General features: G+C 38.5%; 1 protein-coding gene across 1 annotated transcript in view; it reads left to right on the top strand.

Moving 5' to 3' along the window:
- The window catches only part of LOC145988131 (cilia- and flagella-associated protein 337-like), a 53,418-nt gene that overhangs the window by 12,946 nt on the left and 24,651 nt on the right, over positions 1–15,821 (top strand). The window contains exons 2-4 of the mRNA XM_083122962.1: positions 10,834–11,120; positions 12,232–12,416; positions 15,251–15,772. Coding sequence (XP_082979088.1) covers positions 10,834–11,120; positions 12,232–12,416; positions 15,251–15,772 — 994 coding nt within the window. The remainder of the gene's footprint in view (positions 1–10,833; positions 11,121–12,231; positions 12,417–15,250; positions 15,773–15,821) is intronic.

Here is a 15,821-nt window from a genome sequence, read left to right as displayed (position 1 = left end):
ACTATTTTGGCCTTGATAATAAGTTTAGTGTAAATAGTAATTTTGTTTATATTTTTTTTAAAAAAAATTGAGGTCTATGGTTGAAATCCTCATATTTAGGGCTTGAACTCGTCACCTAAGAGGTTGAAGACCCGTCCTGTTCTTTGTGCGTGACCTTCTTTTTATTTTTCTATTCATTATTCATCCTCATCCTCGCGATTAGCCAAAAGTAAAATAAGAAAAGTCCTCCTCCATGATCGTGCGGTCTAAGGCGCTGTGATTTGGACTCCGACTGCGGGATGGCATGTGTTCGAGTCCGCCTGGGTTCAGTCTCTGTGTTCTCGGCCTGTATATAGGACCGGTGGCAACCCACTATCGTGAGGAAATTGGGGAGCTACGAGTGAGTAGCGTAACACGGTCTCGTAAATCTCCTATGGGGGATGTTCCTGGGTAAACGAAAAATAGTCGATCAGACAATTCGATTATCGAAGGCGATAAAATAACTTCAAATACAGATTGTCTTCGAGCTTACTTTGTTAAAAAGGAGCGGATACAAAATGGATCACTTGAAATTTTTAAGTGACAGAGAATTAAAGATACCTCGAAGAAATTGACCAGTTCCCGGAGTCATTGGATGGTGATTTATGGAACAATAGAAATCTTTACTGAGACAATGTTGATCCTCTATACCAATGGTTTCGTTTTTTGTTTTTTTTGTTTTGAGTTGATGTTTTAAGTTCACTTTGTGCACAGTAAGGCTAATCGGGACTGGATCTACAGTTTAAAGTGTAATCCGAACCACTATGTGCCTCCACCGAGTATCGAACCCAATGGTTTCGTTGGTATATACATTAAACAAGAACGTTCATTCGCCTATAAATTAAGCTACAGATTTTTTATATTAAAGAAGAAGTAAATAATAATAAATTATTAAAGGTAAAAGGAAGATCAAATACACCTATGAAAAACAAAGATATTCTACTTAACCTAATAGTTAGAAAGTGCACATTTTATTTCTCATTAATAAAACCACAGATCAATTTTTACATAAACGTGTATTTTAAGTTGGTTCTAATTTATGTTTGGCCACTTCTCATTCTTTATAATTATCATTCTAATTAATCATTAACATATATAGCTACGCCAGTTGATTTTTAATTCCACGAAAAAGAAAAAAAACAGGCAATTCCACACATGATAGGAATATGCAGGAAGTTGGAGGATTCGGCAGGTTGAAATAAAGCTTACATTATTTATAAACATTCAAATACTTCGAAACCTCTCGATGGCGTAGCTGTAACGTCGCTACCTTGTAATCAAGGTGTTCCAGGATTCGATATCTGGTGGAGGCACAATGTGACTTAAACTCTAGGTTGAGTCCCGAATAGCCGTACTGTGCATAAAGTGTACTTAAAACAAAAACAAAAAAAATGAAATGTACTCTGATTATATCAGAATGGATAATTTTTCGACATTGTGTATCTACTAGAACACAGCTCTTTTAATTGTTCTTTCTTCCACAGATAATAACATGCATGGTTGTAAAAATTTACGTTTTAAATTTGTTATGCCAACATATGTTCGTTAGAAAATTATAATTTAAAAACACTTAAATATTTCATTTGGTTTATTTAACGGCGATGAAGTGACGTGTCTAGGGCGTAGTTTCTCATGTCGTGGTTCGTAGTCTTTTTGCATTACTGCTTGAATACACTGAGTTTTCGTATCTGGTGTGTCGAAAAAAGATTCACAGATACTTGAGAAAAATTATTCGTTCTGGACTTCATATTGCAACCAACAGCCACGCAATGATTGTCGTCTTTTCTGCAAGATATTACCCTTACATCTTTATAATCCATGTTACTCTTTCAAAACCAGAAGTATGGTCCCGACCGTGCCGAACAGGAACCAAAATGTAAACATCAGGTGAATAACCACCATAATGGTTGAGGGTTCGACGTGCTGATCCCACGTCACCCATCTGGTTGAAGTTCACTAGGAAGGATTGTGTGAGGGAGACTGGCAGTCGGGAGATAGGCCAAGGCCCTTCGAGAGTTCTTGAGCCATGCGTTATTCTTATTATTAAAATAAGAAAAACAAGGGAATGAGGAAAAATTAATAAAGAAAATATTTATCTATATTAAACCAACCATTCAATTTTATTTTGTTTTTCATGGATCGGTTGCCCTACTACGCGGTAATCCCAATAAGTATCTTACATGTTACACGATAAAGCACATATTACTATCCGAATACTCATTCAATAAGCATTTTTGTTTGCAGGAATCATTACTTATTGCATGTTGAGATAGTGCCCACGTAGCCGTCTCTGATGAAATCTATTATTCTTCAGATTTTCTTTAAAATTCGACTCTTTGCTGGGTGTAGACGCTGGGCATCGACGCACAATGTTTTGCGATAAGAAGCGGCTTTGTGAAGCGTGACTCATGAACGCGAACAAGCTAGGTTACCAAGCTTATCTGCCTTTGAATACCAAGTCATTTTTTAACCTTTCCCGAACGCGATTGCTACTGTAGAAGTATATATATATTATCTCAAAAGAGCAAGAATCGAAATTCAACCAATGTTCTCCCGTCGTATAAAACTAAATATTATCTATTAAACGAAAAGTTCACGATTGTCAATAAACGGTTTAACCTATCTGAGCTTTCAGGAACTTTGCACGCATAATTCCACTGTCTAGGCCAATGACAGAAAAGCAAGCAATACTTTTATTTATTTTTTAAATCAATTAAAGGAATGTGTAAGAATTTAAAAGAAATAAAGAGCGGAACGGAATGACTGTTGTTCTACCTTAAAAATTGTTGTTCTTCGAAATAGTAAAATAAGAAGAATTTAATCCAACATCTTAACACACTGTTCCACGAGTCTCTATTGACTAACACTGTCAAATGTGATGTGATTTTATGAATACAATTTTCCTCCTGTTTACGTATAACGTCTCGCACATTTAGCAGTTCGCAAACGTCTTTGCAAACGCTGTAATTATTTCATGTTACCATACGTAACAGTAAATACATTTCATAAGACTGTTCTGGACACGAGACTTGCGTCAGAAAACAATCATTTCATATGTTGCAGTATCACAAAAAGAGAACATCGACCTGCAATGTTCAAGGCTCAAGATATTTTTCATTAATAATGTCTAATCAACATAATAAGTTAGAAGAAGTAACTAGCATTTTCACAACAACTACCAATATTCTTGTTTTTCTTCATCACTTCCAAAATATATTCTTCAAGATAGCTGACCAAGAAACAATTTAAAATTAAAGTAAAATTCAACTACATGTACCCAAGGACATTTACAATATTGGAGGAACAGAATACTTAAACATTGTTGATTCAACAGAAGGTAAGGGCGTGGTGTAGTGGTGTCGGCCCCCGTGGTGGAGTGGTTAGCACATCGCACTACAACGCCGGGGGTCCCGGGTTCGAATCCCGGCTCGGGCATTGATGTTTGTGATTGTCTGTCCTGAAAAGTCCTGAAATTCAGAATTGAATGAAATTATATAGGCTGCTAGCGGTCCCAGGTTCGATCCTCCTTACGAGGTGTTCTCTTTTATTTAATTCTCCTTCTATTAAACAAGAGCATGGCAACATTATTTGTAATAATAGTGTATAGTGGCTAGATTGTCCTAAAACTGGAATTTACCAAAAAAATTAAACAAATAAATGAATTGACACACGATTAAAGGGATATTTTCACGTATCAGATCTTGAATTATGATACTCTAACAATAATTGTGTTCTGCTTCAAAGACATTGACAAATATTAATGAAATAACCATTTATATTTGTGGCAAATCAGGACACACTAATATTACCCCTTTTTCCACTCGAGTTCAATGCAAAGATACCTTCACAAATATCGACTGAAAAGTTTCCATCATGTGGAATTCTCCATTAAATGTTTTCGCCCAGTCGTATTACCTTCGTTTTCTTTGTTACAAACAAGTATTCTTTGCACATGACATGTAGGAGGGGGGTTGGATCTGCATTTCACATTGGTCAGCTCCTTCTACCTGTGTTCAGGAGCGAAAGCTTGTGGGGTAATGGTTAGCGTTAAGGATTGATAATCTGATGGTCGTAGGTTCAAACCCCTTCGGTGACAGAAACTTTTCGTACGTTTTAGACATACCCCATTGCGTTCATAATCCACGCCGTGTGAAACGGAATGATTTAGATTGGAATTAACGATGGGGGGAGGGGAAGTGTTAAATAACAAAATTTCAACGAACCGAGAAGAGGAGAAAAATTGGATAAATATGAAAATTACATTCATGTTTTTAGTGGTATAATCGCAGGTAAAATCAAAGATCTTACGTGGAAGATTTTATCTTGCTCTGAACTCTTCCAAAAGGAATTTCGCACCGATCTAATACATTCTCCAATACATTATAAAATGTTAATGAATGTTTCATGTCGATAATTTTATCAATGCATCAGTTCTTGACGCCGAGACGTATTTTCTGCAACTACCCCTTCTCACCTCTCGTCTCCAGTCCCTTCTGTTCTTAACTTCTCCTTCTTCTCTTCCGTCCTTCTCCTCTATTTTTATCTCATACCGCCTTCCCTACTTTTCTCGCCTCTTGTCTCCATCCCACTCTTCTCCACTCCTCTTATCTCCTCTCCTGTCTTATATTTCCGACTCCATTGCACTCTTCTCCTCTTCTTTTCGTTCTTCTCTTTTTCTCTCCTTTACTCTACTCTCCACTCCCCTCTTATCGTCTACTCCTCTCCTCTCCAAACTCCTTTCCTCCTCTTCTATCACCTCGCTTTCCTTCCTCTCTTCTCTCCTCTTTGCTCCATTTTCCTCATCTCTCCTCGCATCTTTTTCCTTTCTCCTCATTACTTCTCCTATCCACTTCCTCTGTCCTCAATTTTCTTCCCTTCCTTACTTTTCCTCTTCTCCTTTTGCTTTCTCTTTTCTCCTCCCCTTTGTTCCCTTTCGTTTCCTCTCTCCACTTTTCCTTTGTGAAGACTCATCAACAATGAAATACTATAAAATCGATGTTGTTTCTTTCTGAGAGTATTGCAACAAATGTAATATTGATTTTTTCTAGTTTTATGCAATAATATTTGGATATCTTTCTTTCGCGTATTTTATAAATACCTAATGTGCATGTGGCAACCCTGAAATTGAGCCTAACTCTACATGCAACCCACCAACGCCTTGTGTAAATTGGGTTGCCTAGTTTAAAATGTCGTTGTCCTAAAACTTTTGAGAGACACTGTACACGATCAAATCAATCATGAAGAAGTCCTTGAAGCGAACGCTTAAAAGGAAATGATGTCCGAGAAAACGCCATTTTTCTCATTGGATCATTGGATCGGTCAAAGAATATCTATTTAGGAATGGTTCTAATTAACGCGTATTTATATCCTCATTATATTCTAGAACATTCCGTAGATAAACGATTCATAAATATTGCCAATAGTTCGACTCCTCTTATTCAAGCCAGCCCCTGTGGCGGAGTGGTTAGCACATCGCGGTATGACGCCAGGGGTCCCGGGTTCGAATCCTGGCCTGGGCATGGATATTTGTGAGTGTCCATTCACCAATTTCATCATATCATCACTCATCCCCATCTTCGTAAATTAGCCAAAAGTGGCACAAAAAGCGAAGTCAAATAAAGCCAAAAAAATTATCTTTTTCAAGAACATTCCTCTCGCGCCTTCCAGAGATTAGAAATTACAACGAATCGCCCTACGTGTGGAGCTACCTTTGTTGTGCAGCTTCCAAATGCTGACAAGTCTCTACATAGTGCTCAGGTTCGCTGCGACAACACTGAAAGCTCTATAAAAGTTTACGTGCAATCGTTTTCGGGGGGTTCATTCATAATTGTTCCCATGGGCGTCGCCAGAAATTTGAATAATAGAAATAATAACAATAAATATTCAATAATAATTAAAATGTCATAATAATAAAACTATTTTATCCCATAATAATGCTAATTATTATTATTATTATTATTATTATTAACATTGTTATATCCTTGAGAGGGTTTACTCAATCCAGCAGATGAGTGAATATCCAGCACAAGGTCTCTCTTTTGTTTTCTTCCTTTACGTTTCATATAGTGTGTACTGAAATGCACAATCATTATACTTTGTAATTAAATTTTAGATACTTTCAAGAAAAAGCTGTAAAAGTTAGATGGAAATTTTAGTCATAAAGTTTTTGTTGTTTGACCTTAAAACTCAATTTTTGGAATTTTGAAAAGTGTGGAACCAGTTACATTTTTTTAAACTTTGCCTGTTGCATGGATTGTAACCTCAACGTAACGCGCTACGAAACTGGAGATTCTAGGTTTGAACTCCTATCAAGGAGGATTTTCGACTTTTACGGATAGGGAATTTTGGGACAATCATAAGGGAATTTTCAGTCTATATTCATTGTGACGGTACAGTACCGCAGGAACAACACTGGAAAGAGGACAGCAGAAGTGAAAATCGAGAGGTTGCAGGTGGGCTGCAATTCCGAGAATAAATTCCGTTTCATTCAAGTTTCAGAATTCCAATTGTATGAAAATTCTAGCTCGATCGTTTCAACATTGTCTCCTTGTATTTTTGTGATGCTTCGAAAAAAAATTGAAAATTAGTTACAGATTTTGGTTTCTGAACTTCCATTAATCCAACATGTCAGAAGTTTCGGGGGGGGGGTTTGAACCCTAGAAACCCCCCTCTAAATACGGCCATGCTCCCACGTATGTTATTCCTACATTCCGTTCATAACAAACTGGAATCAACACTGGGGCAAAAGACCATCAGCAACGCGGTGAATTGGCAACACAGCAACGTGCAGAACGAAGTTAGCGCTGCAGCTTCCTCCCGCAACTGCGTAACTCTCGGCTCCACCGCTAGGTGGTCTGTTCTCTGGTTGGTCAGCGGCATGTTCCCCGCTCCCCACTTCCCCTGCCAGGTTCTAGAGCGCACGACGTAAGAACTGAAAAGAGCTATATTGAAACACTATTAATGGAATTCGAAAATGCTGCTCTCTTTTTTTCTTGATAAATTTGTTTTTGTACAACGATGAAAAATCTTAGTGTTCACGCGAGTTTTTAGCGGAGTTCATTGAACTCTACAAGAAATTTCCGTGTTTGTAGCGTGTAAAATCAAAGAAATAAGTGACCAGGACAAGAAAGCTTAATACAAAAATACAAAGAGGTTGACGCTTCAGCGAAAAGTACAGCAGTAAAATCAGTTCGTTCTGACGCTGGGGATGATGATGTTTACAAGTCAATGTTAAGGTAATTTTATTTGTATTTGGATTTTTGATTGATCAAGAAACTACGAGAGCGTACGAATTATTTTTTGCCTTTTCCAGGCTAATCGCAACGATAGGATTGAATGTTGATTTTATTGAACGAATGACACAATGGTAACTCTGTCGCCATGTAATCAAGGGGCCCCGAATGCAATTATAGATCAAGTCCAGATTAGCCTATATTAGTGTCTGTGGTAGTCGTTATCACATCTCGCTCTGACGCCAGAGGTCCCAGGTTTGGATCCCGACCTGGGCATGGGTGTTTGTGTGTCCATCATACATTACCCATCCCCATCTTCGTAATTAGCCAAAAATAGCGTGAAAGCGAAGTGGAATAAAAAAAACACAAATGGTAACAAGGTGGTACTTTTTTCAACCCCGCCGGAATTGTGTTTTAAAAACTTATCTTACCTACTCCATGGCAATACTGTCTGAGTAAGGCTCTAGAAAACCAGATGTCCCACGTTCGAATCACAGTCATGTGCGTGTATATCACTCTGTTCGTAGCATCACTATTTTAATCACTTCGTCATCCATTATCATCGTCGCGATATATAAAAGAGGTAAAAGACCGACATGAAGTAATGAAAATATAAATAACTTGTACATTGTAATTAATTTGTTATTTTAATGGAAATATTTTAAGCAAGCTGAATTGTAAATACATTTTTCATAAGAGAATCATCAAGAAAGGGTATTTATGTTAACTTTCTTTTTTTGAACATTGTAAAGTATTTTATGGAATTAGAAAAACTAATCTTAGTGAACTATTGGAATAGTCTTTTAGGTAGTGCTAATATGTATAATATTATACATTTACAATGGAGGTTTATTTATTCACTTATTTATAAGAGGACATAGGTGATAAGTAAACAAGCACAATGTTTCTCACCACGCAATTCACGAAGTAACGTTACGTGAGAAAATTTCTGCATTTTCAGTAGCCAATGCCTGTACTATCCAGTTTTGCCACAATATGAGGGCACAATTTCCCTTTCCAAGGGGCAAAATTTCCCTTTTTGGACCAATTTTTCCCTTCACCTAAACAAATTATACAATAATAATAATAATTAGTAGTAGTAGTAGCAGCATTATTAATGGTGGTGGTGGAAGCAGTAGTAGTACGTACTTAAGTATTCCGTTGGTCCATGTTCGATGAATAAAAAAGATATATATTTTTTAAAAATTCACATTTTAATTTCACTTCCTGGCCAGATGTCCCAGGTTTGAATCCTGGTCAGGAATCCATTTAAAAATCGTTAATCCTCATCGTTACTATTTATCCAAAGATGCATAAAAGCAACGTACAATAAACTTATAGGAGCAGAAACAAGTAGGAATAGCAAAATAAATAAATAACATAAAAATATGGATATGAAAATCGAAATTAACATAAATTGTAATAATGTAGTCAGATGACCTTAAAATTTCCCTGCAATTGTGGCATTTTTCATCGATATTCCATTTTCCCTTTTGGCTCAAATTTCGGTCCGAATTTCCTTGCAAAAGGGAAATTTCCCTTCATGTGGCAACACTGGTACCATCCTGAACGCCTCGTACTCTTAAGATGTTTAATTTATCTTCTCTTTGGAAGACAAACTGCGAAAATTGACTAGAGTAGCACTTCCTCTATGATGGACAGCGCGGAATTGAGTTGGAAAAAATGTACAGCAAGACGAAGCGTGTGGACGCGTCAGAACTGCAACATCTCTACCTGCACAGTTTTGAACTGCGCAAGCAAGACGTACTGTAAGACGTAGCGCGTGGACCGGCCTTTATGCGCATCCAGAATGTAAGTTTCCCACTCGCCCACAGGTGGCAGGTCATGCGTATTGAAACCGGTTTTGCGCATGCGTGAGAGGCACATGCCCTGGCTGTGAATGTCCTTGAAGACGCCTAGCGTCAGCGATGAAAGATGGCAGCTCTTATTCCATCTTCCGCAGCGTGCGAGGTTCGTTCGGTGATCAAGTTCTTGAACGCACAAAACATACAGCCGACCGAAATTCATCGTCATGTGTGCCAGGTGTATAGGCCAGACGTCATGAGCAAGCAGATTGTGTGTAGTTGGCGCAGGACATTTACTGAAGGCCGGCAAAATGTGCATAACGACGAGCGCAGTGGGCGGCCATCGACCGTTATGCACGAGCTTGTGGAGCAGGTGCAGCAGCGCATATTGGACGATCGTCGCGTCACGATCACGGAACTCAGCAGCCATTTCCCACAGATTTCTCGGTCGTTGTTTCACGACATTGTTATCAAACGCCTCTTGTTCCGGAAATTGTGTGCCGAAACAACTGACGCCCGAGCACAAAGGAAAATGCATGGGCACGGCGCTGACATTTCTGCAGCGTTACCATGATGATGACGATTTTCTCAACCAGATCATCACAGGGGATGAAATGTGGGTTGCATACAGCACCCCAGAAAGCAAGCAGCAGTCCATGCATTGGAGTCACAGTGGATCTCCATGCAGGACGAAGTTCAAACAGACTGTGTCGGCGCAAAAAGTGATGTGCACGGTGTTCTGGGACAGACAAGGCATTCTGCTCATCATGTTTCTGCCCAGAGGTGAGACTGTGAACGCTAACCGTTACTATGAAACACTGGGGACATGCGACGAGCCATTCAGAACAAGCGACGTGGTAAGCCCAGTGCCCGGGGTGATCTTTCTGCACGAGAATGCGAAGCCGCATATGGCTAGGCGCACTGCAGTCCTTCTGGACAGGTTCGGTTGGGAAGTGTTTGATCATGCATCGTACAGCCCGGATCTCGCTCCCAGTGATTACCACCTGTTCTTGCACCTGCAAAAGTTCCTGTCCAGTCATCATTTTCACAGCGACGTAAAGGTTCAGACGGCTGTCACACAGTGGTTCGGCGCCCAGTCGGCGGACTTCTACGACGCAGGTATACAGAAGTTGGTCCCACGCTATGACAAGTGCCTGAATTCCGTCGGGAATCATGTTGACAAGTAACTGGACAAGTTCTGTATCTGGGGAATAAATCATTGAATGAAATAATGTTTCCTTTTTGCACGACCCCAGGGAAACTTACTTTCTGGATGCGCCTAATATTAGTCACATTATCCAAGAAGCTAGAAGCCTAATTTTATCTAATGTAAACTGAAAAATTTCCTGGAGGGAGGGGGATCAAGCACCCTGTACACCACCTTGAATGCATGCTATTATCAATAACGGGGTTACAGAAAATTCTCCGTCTTGCCTTGATAATTATTTCTCTCCTTAAATTATCATTACATTATCTTATTTCACACCACAAGAAACCAAAAACCTCATTTCATCTAGTGTAAACCGAAAACTTTCGGGGGGGTTCGAGCTCCCTAAGCCCCCCACCCTGTATACGTGCCTGGGCCTGGTTGCATCTCCTATTTCATCATCATTCATCCTCGTCGATATAGAAAAGCTTTATTTATTTATTTATAACCGAAATATAAATAATTTGAAACTTACCTGACGGCGAATAACGAATCGATTTTCCAGAAGCCCCTACGAATTCATTGATCTATATCCGACGAAAAAGTTCTTATTTTTTTGCCGGTTTTCCAGCATCGAAGAAGATGATCTGGAGGTGGACGTACTGCAGAAGCTGGACGGAGGAGATTTGCTGGAACTCAGGAAGCGATTCTTCAATCCTCCGGAATGGAAGAATCAGGGGGATCTTCGTTTGAGTCCGACTGGAGGCAGAAGCAGGCCAGAGAGTGGCTGTGGCAGCCTCAACTCTGAGGTTGTGACTCCCAGAAGAACGGGGAACGATAAGTGCCCGGAAGAGTGCAGCTGCTGTGGATTTCCATTGAGCAAGAGAGAGTTCGTGGAGGCCATAGACAAGATCAAAGGTTCGTACTGCATTTATTTTCATTCTACCATCTAGTGTGCGATATTGTAACAGTGGCGTACAATCGGGTATCAAGTTACAATAGGAAATATTTGGCCAAATTTTCCTAAAGGTAACAGAAAGTTCTGGTCTTCCCGGTGGCGTAATGGTAACGTCATCGCTTAGTAATGACGGGATCCTGAGTTCGATATCCAGACGAGGCACATAGTGGTTCGTATCACACTTTAAACTGTAGGTTCAGTCACGATTAGCCTATCTGTGCATAAAGTGGACTCAAACTCACACAAAGTGGAAAAAGTTCAATGCAGGAACAATAATTTAAATATATTACTGGCTGGTGAAAAAAACACAGTCTTTTAGGATCATTTACCCTTAAAACATTTCGTACAGACCACTCTATTCTTACATGTGCCTCTTAGTGAAAAATTTAAATAAAACATTGATGATCAAGAAATCCATTATTATCTACAAATCGATCCTGTGACACTTAAACATCCAGGCTGTTTTCCAGAGTTGCATATTTTCAGAGCAAAATTTGAAAGTGTATACTGCTTTAAATAAAATGTAATATCTTGGGAACTACGAATGGTAGAGGTATAAATCATACATCGTTTCTGTTCAGAACAGTTGAGTTTGTTTTTTAAGTCCACTTTATGCACAACCTCCGAGGCCCCCCTGGTTACGTGCCTGCCCTAAGGGTATTACTGAAATATTGGGATCCTTTGTTCCCAGCCGGATGTTAAAAGGTTAGCTTCCATTTTGTTAATGAGAGGCTACCAAATTATATCTCAGTAGCAAGAAAAGGAACAAATGCACTGAGAATATTGTTGGAAATATTTTGTTATGTTCCATTTTTAAGCTTACGATCAGCTTGTAACTGATTTTCTACAACGCTAGAAGTTCTATGTTCGAGTCATGCGCAAGGCAAGGATAGGTATATGTTCCATCATCTATTTAATTTGATATTCATTCCCATCGTGACGATGTAACTTCGTTAATGATGCTAAAAATAGTGAAATCTCATATTATGGTCTCCGTAGGCTACATATAGTTAAACCATGTTCCCGTCTATCTTTTTAAGTGAAGTTGCTCACTTAGCATTTTGTTTCCAGGTCACAACAGGTTTTCCCTAAGCGCTGCCAAGCTCTTTGATGACATCGACGAGTTGAAAAGAGGAGTAGTTTGGTGGGAGGAGTTCTTGGACGAGGTCATCAGTCGCCTTGGCTCTCAAGGGGACGACAAAGAGCAAGACCCTGTGAACTGCGACGTCACGTTCCAAACGGCATCACATTGTCAGGTTATTATTAATTTTGCTTTTAAGTTTGGTGCCAAAGAGCAGAAATAACTTTATGTATATTATAAGTACTTACATACTCATGGACAGTTAGTGATATCATGAATTTAATCACGCACTCCCAACATACCCATAATTTTTCACCATATCATTGTAAAATATATTGCAAGAGGCAATATACTTTTACACTCCTCTAAAAGGAAAATCCCGTAGTGATATAAGGGACTCAAGACGAAAGCATATTCGACACTGTGTTTTTCCAACAAGACGATGCGCCAGCCCATTTCGCCATCAGTAAGCCATTTTACCAGACTAGTTAAATTGGTCCGGGATCCGAGAACTGTGCTTCATCTTTGGCATGGCCAACGTGAAGTCCGATTCTAAACCACGTCAGGCAGTTTTTAAGGGGAACCATAAAGGAAGATGTTTGCAAAAGTCTTTACGTTTCAAGCGATCAGTTGCAACATCACAAATGCCACGGAAAATGAGAACCGAACGCATCCATCTGTGCAGAGAACAGGAAACAGTTCACTTAACACTGTAAACGAAATTTGTTGACAATTATAACAATAACTAACAAATTATAATATGTCTTCAACATTTAGCTAAAATGAACTATTATAATTGATGGAGTTGAAATTTTTGGGTGCTTGGACACTTATCGCCATTTTACACCCTCCTAAATATACGATGAATCTACCCTTATCTAAAACCTTCACATTAAAGTTAAAAAAATGATGCAAAGAGTTCCTTGCCTTGAGAGAGGTTAAAAGTATAAGTTGTAAAGGGACCTGCACAGGACAAACACAACACATTAAAACATGTAAGGATAGTCTAAAAACATCCTCAGAAACAGTGTAAAAGGCCCGCGCTTCTCAAAAAGTTAAAAACATTGATTTAAACACTGTCTTTATCTCCCAATATGGATGATAGATCGTTGGGAAGTTTAAACCACTGTCTGGGGAAATTAAAATCGGCACATTAGAGAAGAACGACTATTATTGTGATGAGTATGATGATATAATAATACCATGAGTCGTCAAAGGAAAAATGAAAATGCTTCTTATTTTATAGTTTCGAATAAGTTTGGCGTGTATTTGCCCATAAGGCAAGGGAGCATTTGCACCTTGGCTCCACCCTGTTGTAATATTTTCGATCTTTTGAACTGCATACTATTCAAAACATACACAAGAGAATACAAAATGCCCATGTGTAACTATTGTTGCTGCATTTGGTAAAGAAATGACAACTGTTGATTAAATCCATTACGAAACTGTAAGTACATATTGTCTTGCTATTATTAATCAATTACTTAGTAGAAAAGTTTCTAAGGCCTGCTTTAGACGAAATTATTTTTCTTAGCATTTTTCTTAACATTTATGCCATGACCAAAATTCTACCGTGTAAAGTGAGAGATGTTATGGCATTTCAGATGCCATGGCATATTTCATGGCATTTCTCAAGGTTAAAACTGGCTCTATTTCCGTAGAATTTTTCGTAGCATAACCAATCAGAAGCGACCTCTAGGTCACGAGAGCAGTTGTAATGGCGGCCGCGTGAGATGTAAACAACGTATCACTTCACACTTTTAAAATAAGATAACTATTCAACCGAGAGAAATATCGCTTCGTATTAAATGGTTTTAGGTAGAGAAGCATGGCGCTGATTAAATACATACTTTACAACCTTTACTGTACACGTAAGGATGAATATTTTAGCTTTTTCAATTGTAAACACCGTGCACTCACCATAGACGGTGTAACTCGACGTGCCATTCGTGCTGTATGTATCATACATTGTAATTGCAACAGCTAACAGAAATGTTCCATAAAATGCTTTGGTGTAAAGTACGATCTGTTATAAGATTTTTGGAAGTATTTACGTAGCATTTATGCTAGCAAAAATGTTAATGGAAATGTTTTCGTCTAAAGTTGGCTTAATGCTGAATCGAAACTAAGAAAATTGTTGTAACTGTAAATTAGATAAAAATGTTAACAACAACTAATTGAAATTTTCCAAAAAAATAATGTATTTTCTAAAGTACAATAAATGTAAATAAATGTAGAAGCTACATCAAAAGAACGAAAAATAAAGCATAAGGCGAAAAAATGAATGGATAATCCACAGTGACACAGAAGAGTGTGTACTTGCCCATAAGACAATTGTTCACTAACATATAGTTAATTCTTCACTTAGGTTTGGGGCCTCACATGCCCTTTTGCCCTGGCCCAACTAGTTGAGCCAGCACTCTACAGGAATAATTAGAGATGTTATTTGTATTCACTAAAAATGACTACATTTGTTGTTTTTATAAGCACCACACACATACAACGTACATATTTTTTTTCATTTTTATAGTATTCGGATTCTCTTCTGGCTATTCTTAAATAAATATATCGGCTATTTTGCCGTGTGTGTGTGTGTGTGTGTGTGTGTGTATATATATATATATATATATATATATATATATATATATATATACCTAAAATCGTTTAATTTTCCATTATCGATTGAGCACTTACTTCGGGAGAAATGAGGATAAGTCAGATGGTGTTTACTGTTTACTGGGCAAAACAAATAAGAGTAGGAGGAGAAGGGTAGGTGGCTGAGGGATGCGCCAGCACTTACCTCTGCTTTCTCAACGATGCACTATTATAGTTCTTTCTAAAAAGGATGGCTGTTACAGGGCATCCTTAGCTTATTTAATGAAGTACATCAGGAAGCAAACGTTCTGCACACGCATCCCTAGCCATCTACAATACTGTATATACATATAAACTATTACTTGTTTCTAACTTGTGAAATATTATTTAAATAATAAACCTTTATACTTTCAGAGAGAAACTATTGTCAAAGTTGTGACCATTTTGTCGGAAAATATATTTTCTTATACCATTACCTCAAGGTATGGCAAAGTTGGAGTATACAACGACAACCTGCAGCTAAACCACAGTTACAGAATCAATGACAAAGGCCACGATCAAAATATCACTGTTAAGAATAATACTTCAAGGCCAGCCTATGTTACTGACGCCATATATCTTCAAGACGCAAAGGCCTTATTTTACATGACATCCGACAGATGCCTGTTTATCTATGATATAAAAGGATTTGTTCACACTCCTTTGTACACCGTTGAGAGGCTGAAAAACATGGGTCTCTGCTTGGCGTACGCTACAGATCTGGACAATCACAGTGTAGGAAGTAGTAAGGACGACCACGTGACAGGCATGGGCCTTCAATCGCTGCTTTTCATTGGAGACGATTGCGGCGACGTCACGACTTTCTGCTTCCGGCACCCACGGACTTGCCTGTTCGAAAAGAACGACTCCGAGAAAATTTCAAAAATTTATTTGTCGGTGAGTATAATTTTTATACTTTGGTTTAATTTCTGTTGCTCTTGTACAT

The sequence above is a fragment of the Lepisma saccharinum genome, chromosome 5 (genome assembly GCF_977018435.1).
Source record: "Lepisma saccharinum chromosome 5, izLepSacc3.1, whole genome shotgun sequence".
Lineage (NCBI taxonomy): Eukaryota > Metazoa > Arthropoda > Insecta > Zygentoma > Lepismatidae > Lepisma > Lepisma saccharinum.
Note: the sequence above shows the minus strand (reverse complement) of the source record. Positions and strands in the feature narration are given on the sequence as shown.